Source organism: Papio anubis, chromosome 18, assembly GCF_008728515.1.
Source record: "Papio anubis isolate 15944 chromosome 18, Panubis1.0, whole genome shotgun sequence".
Classification (NCBI taxonomy): Eukaryota; Metazoa; Chordata; class Mammalia; order Primates; family Cercopithecidae; genus Papio; species Papio anubis.
The window spans coordinates 47,894,475-47,909,027 of NC_044993.1; the positions used below are offsets into that span (position 1 = coordinate 47,894,475).

Sequence of the window (14,553 nt, forward strand, 5' to 3'; positions counted from 1 at the left end):
ACTGACATAGTGTCTGATTCCAAACATTCCCTCATTTCTCTTTCCTTAGGTTTACCATGGTTCAGAAAAGATTGTCTTCTCTTGGCACACCCAGCTTTGAGAGTGCACATGAATAGGAGACAGAGGTGCAGGCAGAGGCCAGACCAGCCCGAGTCAAAGCTTAGGAACAGAGGATGGAGACGGTTGCAAGTAGGCCTCTCTTCACCTCCCAAGTCCTCCTCTCTCCTCCCTGCCCCTCACCAATCGTTTTGCTTGTTCTACTTTCCAAGATCTTTCTTGACAAACCTCCTCCATTGGACGCTGCTGTTTCTGCATGCCAGCATCCTCCCTCCTTCAGGTTCACCTTGAGTTTCTTTCGGAAATGAGGGCTTTACTGTACTACCGTGTGACTGGGTGGTGATAACCACACCCCTTAGTCCTATTGGCTGGACCTGGCCAATCAGAGCCACGGTGATCCAATCCGAGACAGCTTGTGACACCATGTGGGTTGGAGAACCAGGTCTGGGACTTTTGCTGGGGCCTTTGGGGAAAGAAAAATTCACTTTCCCAGAGGTTGCAAAGTCAGTGTCTTATTTAAAGGCAATTCTGCTTTTGCCTTTAAATAAGCAGGATAGTAGATAGTAGATAGACTATGCAATATGTTGGAATGTTGGATAGTCTACTAAGAATGGAAGCAAGACACAGGAAAGCAGAGAAGAAGGAGAGCAAGAGGGAGACGGAGATGGGAGAAGAGAGAGGGAAGAGGCCAGAAGGGAAAAGAGAGTGGGAAGAGGGGACATGGGAGCGAGATGGAGACGCAGAGAGAAAGGAAGAGGAAGAGGGAAAGAGGAGAAAATGAGTTTTGCTACATCTCAGAACCTTTCAGTTACTCAAGTCAATAAATAGTCTCTTAGCTTAAGCTACTGTGTATTAGCCAACTGGTATGTAGATGCTGCAAAACATCTTACAATGTACAGAACAGACACCTCCAACTATCTGCCAGGAATTTACCATCTGGAATTTCAGGGCCCTGAGGAAGCCTTTGGGAAGCTCTGCATCTTGCAATCAACAGAGACCTGACTGATATACCCCCCTGGCCTGTGAGACACTCTAACCAAAGTGGAATTCAAAGGACCACTGGAAGTTTAAGTCCTGCTATTAGATGCAGAGACACCAATGGCAAAGAAATGATACACAAGACAGAGCTCACTTTTGGAAGCTGGGTTAAATTCCAGCACCACGAGGGTGTCTGGGCCCGGGGCAGAGCGTCCTTCTATCTCCTGTTCACCGGGAACATCCTTCTGTGTTGAAACCCCACTGGAAGGAGGGCGGTCATCTCTGGGATGGCCCACCAGCGCCGGGTCCTCTGGCTCAGGCTCAGAGAGTATGTCTTCCTCGATAGAGTCATACTCATCGCTGGAACAATCCTTTTGTTTCCTTTGTAGATTTACACTAAGTTCCAGGCTTTTTCTCAGCTCCTGCAAAAAGCCCAGAAGAGAGACGAGAGATAAATATGGTACCTTGAGAAAAACTTATTTGAAAATAGATCATTTGAACCAAGGAATTATTCTCCCCAAACTAACATTGAACAATATTATCTCAACCCTTGTGTTGTCGCTGCTTTGAAGATGAGAAAACAAAGGGCAGGGGAAAATGAGCAACTCCCTGGACACAGCAGTGTTGTTAATATTAACTGTGGTGTTTGTATCCTGGAGATGCTGGGGGAAGGTGGGGTGGGTGGGGGGAGTGCACATGTGAAGGAGAGGGAGAGAGAAACAGACAATATGGCTTGTTAAAATCTGGGGCTTGTTCAAACAGATTGTAGAGTCCCACCCACTGATTCAGTGGGTCTGGGATGGGGCCTGAGGAAATGCATTTCTAATAAGGTGATCCTGATACTGCTGGTCCAGGGACCACGCTTTGACTATGAACTCCCAAAGGCCTCCAAATGACCCTCAAATCCCAGACGGTAAAATGTCTGGCCGGTAGTTGTTGGGGGCTGTCCTGCATATTGTAGGGTGTTGAGCAGCATCTAAATGTCATACTATTTAGCACTTAACTACAACTGCTTGACGATTTTTTTCATATTTCTTTTGTCTACATGAAATTGTAGATTCCTTACGGCTAAGCATTAAGATCTATACTTAGAGTGACCAGGACATGAATCACCCAAACCAAGATATTTCAGAGAGAAAGCGAGCGCTACTATATTTACACTGGGACAAAAAAAATATAAACGGAGCTGGGACAGTGGCTCATGTTTGTAATCCCATCACTTTGGGAGGCCGAGTTTAAGACCAGGAGTTTAAGACCAGCCTGGGCAACATAGTGAGACTCTGTTTGGGCAAACCAGTATGTTTGGTCAGCCTAGCTATACTACCCCTTGTAGCCTGTATAGTATCTATCCAATGTAGTTCTAAAAAAATGAGAAGCAATCAATAAAGGTTTGATAATTGACCAATAAACATAACAGTTATCGCAGTAGGCTGAATAAGGGCTCCCCAAAGATGTTCATGTCCTAATCCCTGGAACCTGTGAATTCCTGAGGGCTCAGGAGGAAGTGAGGAACACCATATAGAACACTTTTACCATCTTAGAGAAATCATCCTACACAGACCCATGATAGAAATATAGATGTTACAGACACCACTGGTGAGGACTCAGGAAATGAACATGTAACTGAAAACTGGAGCCCAGGGAATCCTGTTATGTAGCAGTAGAATCTTAGCTGAATTGTGTCCTATAGTGTTGTGGAAAGCAGAACATGTAAGAGATGAACTTGGATATTTAACTCAGGAGATTTCCAAGCAAAGTGCTGAAGATTCAGTCTGTTTTTCTCCTGCTGCTTAAAGCAAAATGTGAGAGGAGAGACAGACTGAGGGAAGAACTGTTAAGGAAAAGGGAACCAGGACTTGGCGATTTGGATGATTTTTAGCCTATCCAGATTGCAGAAGATTCTAAAATTAGGAGATTCACTGTCAGGAAAGTATGCTATGGAGAGAAAACTAAAGGTGTGGCTGGACAACCTTTTTTCTTGTACCTCAGAAGGATGCAAAGTGCAAAATATTCAGTCGTATGGAGGGCTCTTTCAGATTAGACATGTGGCTCATGGATCCCCTTAGACATCTCAGCGGAAGCCAGGACAGAGGGGGGATTTTCCAGGAAAGATTTGCAGAGGAGTCCCTTGTCTAAAGGAGCAAATCCTAGAGACATACATGGGAGTCCCACATGACTTCTGAGAATGTCATACCAGGAGAAACACTGCCAGCTTGGACTGAATGGCAGAAAGAAAGAACAGAACGAAAGAAGGTTGTCAGACTCCCCAAAATTCTACGGGCAGGAAATTGGCTGATGAAATGGCTCATCTACAAACACAGGGTGCTCTTCCTGAAAAAGGAAGAATGACTCCAAGGATGAAGCTGTGGGCCAAGAGAACAGAGCCCTGAACCACAGAGAATTATTTCCAGGCCTTGAAAGCTAATGGAGTTTGCCCATTGGGCTTTAAAATTGCCTGGGTTTGGTGATTCCTCTTTTTTTCCCTTTTACTTGCCCTCCTTTTAAATGGGAATTTTGATATGATTTGATTGTGTCCCCACCCAAATCTCACCTTGAAATGTAATAATCCCCATGTGTCAAGGGCGGGGCCAGGTGGAGATAACTGAATCATGGGGGCAGTTTCCCCATACTGTTCTCGTGGTAGAGAACAGTCTCACGAGATCTGCTGATTTTATAAAGGGGAGTTCCCCTGCACAAGCTCTCTTGCCTGCCACCATGTAAGCTGTGACTTTGCTCCTTCTTTGCCTTCTGCCATGACTGTGAGGCCCCCCCGAGTCATGTGGAACTGTGAGTCCATTAAACCTCTTTCCCTTATAAATTACCCAGTCTCAGGTATGTCTTTATTAGCAGTGTGAGAACAGACTCATACAGGAATGTTGTTAATTGTTATCCTATGCCTGATCCACCATTATATTTGGGAACAGATAACTTGTTTTCTAGTTTCACTCATCTACAGATGAGAAAAAGTTTTGCCCCAAGATAGGTCATACCCAGGGTCTTACCCATAACCAATTTAGATGATGAGATTTTGGGCTGATGAGACTTAGATGATATTCTGGACTTGAGTTGATATGGTAATGGATTCAGAGTTTTGGAAAACTTGGGATGGGATGGATGGATTTTGCATGTGGGATGGAGATGAATCTTTGGGGGCCAGAGGGTAGTCTGTGGGGGCCAGAGGAGCTGTGGAGATGCTGCCTTACAGGGCAAAGGGACTTGGAAGATGTGATCAGGTGAAGAATCTCCAGATGGGGAGAGGAGCCTGGATTATCCAGGTGAGTCCAATGTAATCACAGGGGTCCTATGAGAGAGAAGCAGGAAGATCAAAGTCAAATAGAGAATATGTAAGAATGGAAGCAGAGGTCAGGGAGGAGCGAGCTATAGTGCTGGATTTGAAACAGGAGGACGTGACCACAAGCCAAGGGATGTAGGTGGCCTCTACAGTCTGAAAAAGGCAAGGGGATGAGCTTTCCTCTCAAGCCTCCAGAAGGAATGCAGTCCTGCCAATGCCTTGATTTTAGACCAGTGAAACTGATTTTGGATTTCTGACCTCCAGAACTAAGCCACCAAGTTTACAGCAAGTTGTTACAGCAGCAAATAAGAAACAAATACAGCTGTCTCTTTTTAGAGTTCTCCCCTTCCATCCCTTGATATCAAGTATTGGTGATACACATTTAATAAAATTAATTATCTCTGTTGCCCACTGCAGTGGTGTGATCACAACTCACTGCAGCCTCAGCCTCCTGGGCTTGAGTGAGCCTCCCATCTCAGCCTCCTGTGTAGCTGGGACTACAGGTATGAGCCACCACACCCAGATACCAGTGATATTTACTGGGCAACTAGAACACTGCCTGGCACATAGTAGGTGCTTGACCAATATCTGCTGAATGACTGAATAGATTCCATTGATGACTGGGTGGTGGCTGTGGGCAGACGCAGAGTGCCCTCACGTACCTTGGAGGTGACATCGGTGACAGGACCCTTAGCAAGTTACTTACCTCCTTTGACTTGCATCCTGACATCCATAAAAATAGATTAACAAATCCCTACTTTGCAGAACTGCTTTAAAGCAGAGGTCTGAACTGGGAGTAATTTTGTCCCCCCACCCAACTCCAGGGGACATCCGGTAGTGACTTGAGATATTTTTGATCAGAACTCGGGGAGAGTCGTCCTATTGGCATCTATTACATGGACACCAGGGATGCTGCTAAACATAACAGAATGTCCAGGACAGCCCCATAACAAAAAATGATCCGGCCAAAATGTCAAGGTTGAGAAACGATTAAAGCAAGTGCGGGTTCACTGCTGGTGTTTAAAAAAATAACACCAGGTCTCCTAATTGAGTATATTGAGATGGTTCATGCAACCTTCATGCAAACCAGACTGAGGTCATGACTTATGTCTTCAAAGTCTGACAGTGGTGGGCAGTTGGAGGGGCAACAGATTCACTGCTCCTCCCCAGGGCAACGCGAGTTCCTAGGTGACCTGCTGTTTAACAGCAATTTTGGCAGCTGTAAAACTAGTAATCCTTTACAGTAGAATAATGCTCTGTACTCTATAAAACATTTTCAACCCTTTCTCTCCTTTGATCCTCAGAAAAACCCTGTAAGACAGATAGGTAGAGTAAAACCCTGGGATAACATGAATTCAGTTAAAACAAGATAGCCTATTGGCTCGTATGCTTGGCCCAACTCCCATTCTCAAGTGAGGTCAACTTAGGTTCTGTTCTGCTGGGGTGGGGGCAAGGCTGGGTAAGAAAACAATGGGCACATCCCTCTCTCTGCAGCCCCTACTCTTGCCCAGTCACTGTGAATTACATTCCTAGCTGGGAGACTGCTGTCACTGTCCCGGAAATCTCAGTCCCAGGGCCCCGCATCGTCCCCACTGATGTCTAAGGCCAAGTGTAGCCACCAAAGATGGCCAGTTTCAGGAAGGATTGGGATGGGGCATTAGGACCCTTGAACCCATGGTCAGCTGAGCAGACTTCCTCTGGCCTCTTCATGACCTTCACTATGTTGCAACCCCACATTTTGAGTGATTGAATTGTGAGGATACCCCCAAATTTGAGGAACTGTGACCAGCGTTTATGCTGGTCCAACTTCTCAGTGATTAAGTGGCATAGCTGTGACTTCTGCACTCTGCCACGCCTCCTTGCTCCTTCTAGATTATCCATGCATGACAGACTCTCTTGCATCTGTCATGGCCCAGCCAGTGGGGAAGACAATATGGCAACCACTATTCATTAAGGCTTCATGCATGCACATGTGCTTAGGTGCTGTGTTAAGAGCGGAGGTAGCAGTGGAGAGCAAGATGGCAAACCTCTGGCCTTATAGGAGCATACAGTGTGGGGCAGGAGGAGACAGGCAGGCGACGCAAAAATATAAACAGGAGAATTTCAGAGGTGGCCAGGACTATGAAGGAAGCCCTTGTCTGGATGATGCGACAGGGCGACTGGCCTGAGGGGGCCCTGATGAATGGTGGTCAGGGAAGGCTGAGTGCTGAAGAACCACCTGGTAGTGTCTGGGGCACAAGGCTGTCTGGGGCTAGGAAGAGCAGAGGCAAAGGCCAGGAGGCAGGAACGGCTGGAGGGCATATGCTCCCTAGAGGGAGGCAGCGGTCACGGGGGACAGGGCTTTGTGGGTCTCAGGGAAGTGTGGATTTTGTTCTATGCACTATGAGAAGCTACTGAAGGGTTCTAAGCAGAGATACGATGTTGCCTGATTTCTGCTTTTATTTTTTATTAATTTATTTTTTTGAGACGGATTTTCGCTCTTGTTGCCCAGGCTGGAGTGCAGTGACAGGATCTCGGCTCACTGCAACCTCCGCCTCCCAGGTTCAAGCAATTCTCCTGCCTCAGCTTCCCAAGTAGCTGGGATTACAGGTGTCCGCCACCACGCCCGGCTGATTTTTGTATTTTTAGTAGAGACATAGTTTCACCATGCTGGCCAGGCTGGTCTCGAACTCCTGACCTCAAGTGATCCAATCACCTCAGCCTCCCAAAGTGTTGGGATTACAGGCGTGAGCCACTGCACCTGGCCTGACTTCTGCTTTTAAAAGATCTCTATGGCTCCTGGATACCAACTGGATTTTAGGAGGTGGGACAAGGGTGGAAACAGGCCTACCAGCTTTGCTGCAGTTGCAGGTGAAAGAGGAAGGTGGCAGTAGAGGTGGGGACAGGGAGGAGGCCTCGAGATCTATTTTGGAGGCAGAGATGACAGAAATGACTGACTAGAAATGAATCATATGCATACCCTCTGACCTAGCCCTTCCGGGAATGTATCCTTTAGTCCTAAGTACACAAAGATTGTTGAGGCATCTTTTATAATAGAGAATGGTCCACATGGTTATCAATGAGAGATGGATTAAATAACTAATACAGCAGGTGTTCAGTGAACCCCAGGCAGCTCTTACAAAGAACGAGATAGCTCTACTTTTGTACTTCTTTGGGCAGATATCAAGATATACATTTAAGTAAAAAGAAGCATGTTGAAAAATGTACATATAAGATGAACTCAATTTTTAAAATCATTGTTAATTTCTATACATGTAGGTATGCATATATGCAGAGAAAAAGTCTGGAAAAATAGGCACCTAACTTTTTTTTTTTTTTTGAGATGGAGTCTTGCTCTGTTGCCCAGGCTGGAGTACAGTGGCGCGATCTCGGCTCACTACAACCTCTGCCTCCTGGGTTCAAGTGATTCTCCTGCCTCAGCCTCCCGAGCAGCTGGGCTTACAGGCACACACCACCACGCCTGGGTAATTTTTTGTATTTTTAGTAGAGATGGAGTTTCACCATGTTGGCCAGGCTGGTCTTGAACTCTTGACCTCAAGACTCTTGACCTCAGGTGACCCACCTGCCTTGGCCTCCCAAAGTGCCTGGATTACAGGTGTGAGCCACCGTGCCCGGCCAGCACCCAACTATTAACAATGACCTCTCTGAGAGCCTTTCCAGAACTTTCCTTTTCTTCTTTGTTCTTAAAAGAAGTATTTAGTATTAGCATGTATCCAATTTTGTAATAAAAAAAAAAATGATATATTTACTTTTATGTTTAAATCTTGTCCCTCCTTCTTACAAATAAACAAATTCCCTAGAGGAGTGGCAAGGAATGGTGGAGTGGAGGACCCTGGATAGCCAGCTGCCTGGAAAAATCATCTCTATCCCTGGAACATGTTTGGTTCCCAAAAGCCAATGACAAACGGCAGCACTCGATGCCGGAAGACAACGGAGCAGCATCTGTCTAACTCGAGAATAAAGTATCCAGCCAAGAGGTCCAGACTGGAAAGTAACAGACCATCAATCTCAAACAGCCAGAAACCCAGGGAATACAGATGGCATTCATGAGCTCTTCTCGGAAAATATCACCCAGGTGACAAAATCCAGACCAATGAAAGAGGAAATCAAAATAAAGACAGAGGCATGGAGAAGCTGTGATCAAAGGTCTAACGGTAAGCGCTGTAGCCACTTAAAGTTTGAATAAATACTAGGCGTTTATGCACATTAGGGAGATGGACCAGAATACAATGCTATAAACCTAAGCCCTTAGCTTAGCTAACAAAAATCAGGAGAGGGCAGGCAATGCGGGTGGCCTCATTTTCCACACCAGAAAGTCAACCCAAATGCATCTCAAATGGAAACCAGAGTTTTTAAAAAATGGCACCTCTAACCTCTTATTTCATGATGTATTAAACTGATGGCTATTTTAAGAAATAATGTTTCCTGTGATAAAGAAATTTGAATTTCAATAATTTCTTCTGTTTCAATTTGGTTTCTTTTTCTTCTTTTAAATTAATGGAAATTTAAATGCCATGATTGTATTTGCGAAATATATACAGGCCAGGTGCAGTGGCTCATGCCTGTAATCTTGGCACTTTGGGAAGCAGAGGTGGGAGGACTGCTTGAGCCCAGGAATTTGAGACCAGCCTGGGCAATAAAGTGAGACCCCCAACTCTATTTTTAAAAAAATAAAAAATAAAACAACAACAAAAAAATCCCTCTCCGCAAAGAAAATATATATAAAAGAGCAGCCTAGATTCGGTGTGGCTGGCAGCTTCTTCGCAAAGGAAGCAAATACATTTGCTCACACTGGATGAACCTAGGCCCTTATAATGCTCACGTGATCTAAACCATCTGTCCCGGGGCAGAGGGGAGACAAACTGAGGAGCAACATTCCCTGGAGGAAGCCGTTCAAAACCTTTCCATCTGGAAAGATGAGGACCTTGGGCTGGTCGCTTTGAAAGCCAATCTGCCCGTACTTCAAAGAGATACCATGCTGTGGGATCTACCAGGTGCTTTGAAGCCATCATCCAGAAATTTCTCTGAAAAAAACATACTTTATAGTTTTGCTTCAAAACCTTGTTATATTTGATTTCAGTGTTCAGCGTTTAAAATGTTAAGTTCAAGCCCTTTCAACGGAAAGCCCTCTGCATGGAGGCCAGGCTGCCAACACCGCAGGTGGAGATTGGATGACAGGGACTGCACGCAAATGGGTCTCCTCACTGGGGATCCAGGGAGGAGGTGGAGGGACAGACGCTGATACAAAGACTTAAAGGTAGTTTCTAGAAGAACCACTGACTGAAATGCAGCAGGGGTTTGATGGTCAGTGAATTAATGCCTTCTATGCCTGAGCTTCCTCTTTCTGCTGAACTAGGAAAGAGTGACATCAGGCGACCATCAAACATGAAGTTTTTGCAATAATAGTATCAGTACTGTGACATCAAAAACAACAGCTACTAATTGCTAAGCTTCTGTTACATTATCAGGCACGAAGCTGACTTATCCATGCACCTTATCTCATTTCTTTTCCTTTTCCTTTTTTGAGGCAGGGTCTTGCCCTGTCACCCAGGCTGGGGTGCAGTAATACCACCTTGGCTCACTGCAATCTCCACCTCCTGGGTTCAAGCGATGCTCCCACCTCAGTCTCCAGAACAGCTGGGATTATAGGTGCATATCACCACAACTGGCTAATTTTTAATTTTTTTGTAGAGATGAGGTCTTACTCTGTTGCCCAAGCTGGTCTCAAACTCTTGGGCTCAAGCAATCCTCCCGCTTCAGACTCCCAAAGTGCTGGGATTGTAGGCATAAACCACCACACCCAGCCACCTTATTTCACTTCAACCTCCTAACACGCCAGTGCAGTAGGTGTCCTCATCTTACAGGCTTGGAGGACTTAAATACAAGTTCAAGGTCACATGGCCAGTAATGGCAGAGCCAGGGTATGGAGGAATGAGCATCTGCCTCTGTATTAGTCCGTTTTCATGCTGCTGATAAAGAGATATCCACGACTGGGAAGAAAAAGAGGTTTACTTGACTTACAGTTCCACATGGCTGGGGAGGCCTCACAATCATGGCAGAAGACAAGGAGGAGCAAGTCACGTCTTACATGGAAGGCAGTAGGCAAAGAGAGAGAGCTTGGACAGGGAAACTCCCACTTTAAAAACCATCAGATCTACTGAGACTCATTCACTATCACAAGAACAGCGCAGAAAAGACTTGCCCCATAATTCAATCACCTCCCACCTGGATCCTCCCACGACATGTGGGAATTATGGGAGCTACAATTCAAGATGAGATTTGGGTGGGGACACAGCCAAACCATATCAGACTCTAAAGTCCAGACTCTTAACCACGTGACTATGTTTATTCCCTGCCTGGTACCAACTTGGAAGCAACTGGTCTATAGAGAGGGATGAAAGTCAGGTGCTCAGTGATTGTCCACTGACTTGCACAAAATTGATGAAACCTGCCAGTAAGAGCTTTAGACACAAAGCTGCCTTGAGGCCACTAAACGTGTTCATGTATGTGTTAAGTGTGAGTGGATGAAGCACTAAACTCCTAACTCTACTTACAAAGGCAAATGATCTGGGTCTAAATTCTGGGTCTGACTCAGTTTACTCTGTGTCCCCAGGTGAGTTGCTGAGCTTCAAGCCCTCATCTTTGCTATGGGAAAATGTGCCCTGATTAGCTCACAAAAAAAAAGGGCTGCTGAGGGGACAAAATGAAATTAACAGCTAGGAATCAGTGTTTTGTGATTGCTTTAATAGGGTTCTAGTTTTTGCAGAAAATTTAAAATTTTGATGATGGCATCTTTTATTATTTCTCAGATGCTACTGAATCTGCCTATTAGAAGCTTGGATGCTTAGACCATGAAGCCACAGTGGAAACTTTAAGACAGCCCTCAAGAGCTAGCAGCAGTCTCGGGGGTAGAGGTCACTGACATACAGGCAGAAAGGCCAGACCTCCCCAACCAACCCCCTGCCCCTGGAACCCCAATAATGTCTCTCATTTGGTTGGCAGTTTTGTAAAACCGGGATTTGAATGTCTTGAGTCTGGCATGCACTGTTAGTTGCGGTAATTCCCATTAACTTCTTTCGCACTATATGAGGCATTTTACACATTCATATTATTAATCTGCCTGGACCATGAATGCTTTTTGCCCAGCACTGAAGAGTTTGTTGATTAATTTGTTCTTTTTTCTCATTCATCCATTTATTCAACACTTTTTTTTTGAGACAGTGTCTCACTCTGTCACCCAAGCTGGAGTGCAGCGGCATGATCATGGCTCACTGCAATCTCGACCTCCTGGGTTCAGGAGATTCTCCCACTTTTGAGTAGCTAAGACTACAGGTGTACACCATCATGCTCAGCTAATTTTTGTATTTTTTGTTGAGATGGGGTCTTTCCATGTTGCCCAGGCTGGTCTCGAACTGCTGGGCTCAAGCGATCCTCCTGCCTCGGCCTCCAAAAGTACTGGGATTATAGGTATAAACCACCACACATGGCAATAAATATTTTTTGTTGAGTATACATGTCCCCCATAAGCAGGTGTGACTAGTAGGTGCTAGGGATAGAGTGAATGACAAGACAGACTTATGGAATCTACAATCTGGCAACATCTCTTATGTAATCCATAACAGATTACCAGAGTAATGAGTGCCAAAAACCCAAATTTAGGGCTTGCCAGTCAACGTCCATAATAAAGTGGCTTGTGCCCTAACTTTAGGGTCAACTCTGAGTTTTTTGTTTCTGTTTTTGTTTTTGTTTTAAGAGACAGGGTCTTGCTTTGTTTCCCAGGCTGGAACGCAGTGGTACAATCATAGCTCACTAATTCCTGGGCTCCAGTGATCCTACCACCTCAGCTTCCTGAATAGCTGGGACTACAGGTATGTGCCACTGCACTTGGCTAATTTTGTACGATTTTTGTAGAGACAGGGTCTCACTATGTTGCCTAAACTGGTCTTGAGCTCCAGGCCTCAAGTGATCCTCCCACCTTGGCTTCCCAAAGTACTGGGATTACAGGCGTGAACCACCGTGCCTGGCCTAACTCTGCATATTTTAAAAATCGCATTCCCGACCGACCGGGCATGGTGGCTCACACCTGTAATCCCAACACTTTGGCAGGCTGAGGTCACTTGAGGTCAGGAGTTCGAGACCAGCCTGGCCAACGTGGTGAAACCCCATCTCTACTAAAAATACAAAAATTAGCTGGGTGTGGTGGTGGACGCCTGTAATCCCAGTTACTCAGGAGGCTGAGGCAGGAGAATCACTTGAACCCGGGAGGCAGAGGTTGCATTGAATCAAGACTGCACCACTGTACTTCAGCCTGGGTGACAGAGTGAGAGTCTATCAAAAAAAACAAAAAACAAAAAACAAAAAAACAAAAACAAAACAAAACAAAAAAACCTCATTCCCCTATATCAATTTTGATAGAACTAAGGCTAGGAAAATTTGAATTATACATGTGTTTTAAATACCTGGGCAATATTTTTAGTTTTCTGACACCTTCTTACTGCCCCTATTCAACCTTTGATTTTCTTTTCATGAATTTTCATTCAAGCTAAGTGTATTTATAAAGTACCCTGGAGTTCAGCCTCTAAAGTGCATCACTGGAGGAAAACCAAAACAATCTTTGTCTTGGGGAAGAGAGTGACAGAAGAGAAAATGAACTCAGGAAGTAGAAGGGCCTGGGAGACTGCCCAATGCTTTACTGCTTTGGGGGCCCCTGGCCAAACCTTCAGCATCAACCTGGCTGAGCAATCAATAAGGAGATTGGATAGGGATAGCAGGATAGAGACCAAATATCAAGGAATGCCACTGGCTGACAAGAAAATTTCAGGAATTCCTGAAAGATAGAGGGGAGAGATCACATCCACAAAGAACTAAAGGAAGAGGAAACGGCAGATTAAAACATACATGGTGGGTTGGGCACAGTGGCTCATACCTGTAATCCCAGCACTTTGCCAGGCCAAGGCGGGTGGATCACCTGAGGCCAGGAGTTCAAGACCAGCCTGGCCAACATGGTGAAACCCCATCTCTACTAAAAATACAAAAATTATCCGGGCGTGGTGGCACACACCTGTAGTCCCAGTTACTTGGGAAGCTGAGACAGAAGAATCGCTTGAACCTGGGAGGCGGAGGTTGCAGTGAGCCGAGATCGTACCAGTGCACTCCAGCCTGGGTGACAGAGTGTCCTGTCTCAAAAAAAATAAAAATAAAAACACAGACATGGTATATTAGTCTGTTCTCACGCTGCTATGAAGAAATACCTGAGACTGGGTAATTTACAAAGAAAAGAGGTTTAGTTGACTCAAAGTTCTCCATGGCTGGGGAGGCCTCAGGCAACTTCCTATCATGGCGGAAAGCACCTCTTCACAGGGCGGCAGGAGAGAGAAATGAGTAAAGGGGGAAGCATGCTGGGCACGATGGCTCACGCCTATAATCCCAGCACTTTGGGAGGCTGAGGTGGGCGGATTGTTTGAGGATTAGGAGTTTGAGACTAGCATGGCCAACATGGTGAAACCCCGTCTCTACTAAAAATATAAAAAATTAGCCAGGCGTGGTGGTGGATGCCTGTAATCCCAGCTACTCATGAGGCTGAGGCAGGAGAATTGCTTGAACCCAGGAGGCAGAGGTTGCAGTGAGCCAAGATTGCGCCACTGCATACCAACCTGGGTGACAGATTGAGACCCTGTCTCAAAGAAAAAACAAAAAAAAAAACTCCAGAGAACAGAACAGAAACAATGAAAGAGAATGATAATAACAATAGTAATAATAAATGAAAATTTTCCGGTGCTAAAGAAAGACAAGCATGTAGACGCCCCTGGCTTCAGCCTACAGGTGAGCCTCTCTGCTGCCCCTTACTTAATATAGTTGGTGACGGGCTGCAGCCCTAAAAGTGGCCCCCAACTCTAGCCTCAGGGCTCCCTCTCACTCATCTTGATGCTGGACTCACTTACACATGCACATATTCCTCCTTCTGTGGAAGTTTTTATGGCCCAGAAATTTTTGCTGAAAAGGCCCACTTCGTGTTTTCAATAGGACAAAGATTTTGAGACAGATATATTCACATGGATGAAAGGTACACTCTCTCAAAAAACATTTTGACTCTATATGCAAAGAATGACAGATATTTGAAATATATAAAGCAAAAACAAATGCAGGGGAAAATTGACAAGTTCACAGAAATCAACCAGATCAAACAGACAAAAAGTAAGTAGTGGTTGGTTTGCTAATGAGTATAA

General features: G+C 45.3%; 1 protein-coding gene across 7 annotated transcripts in view; it reads right to left on the reverse strand.

Moving 5' to 3' along the window:
* Nucleotides 1–14,553, reverse strand: part of KIAA0556 (KIAA0556 ortholog) — a 234,488-nt gene that overhangs the window by 101,956 nt on the left and 117,979 nt on the right. For all 7 annotated transcript variants that reach the window (XM_009196201.4, XM_017953265.3, XM_009196203.4 and 4 more), the window contains one exon: nucleotides 1,190–1,457. In XM_009196201.4, the coding sequence (XP_009194465.2) occupies nucleotides 1,190–1,457 (268 nt within the window). The remainder of the gene's footprint in view (nucleotides 1–1,189; nucleotides 1,458–14,553) is intronic.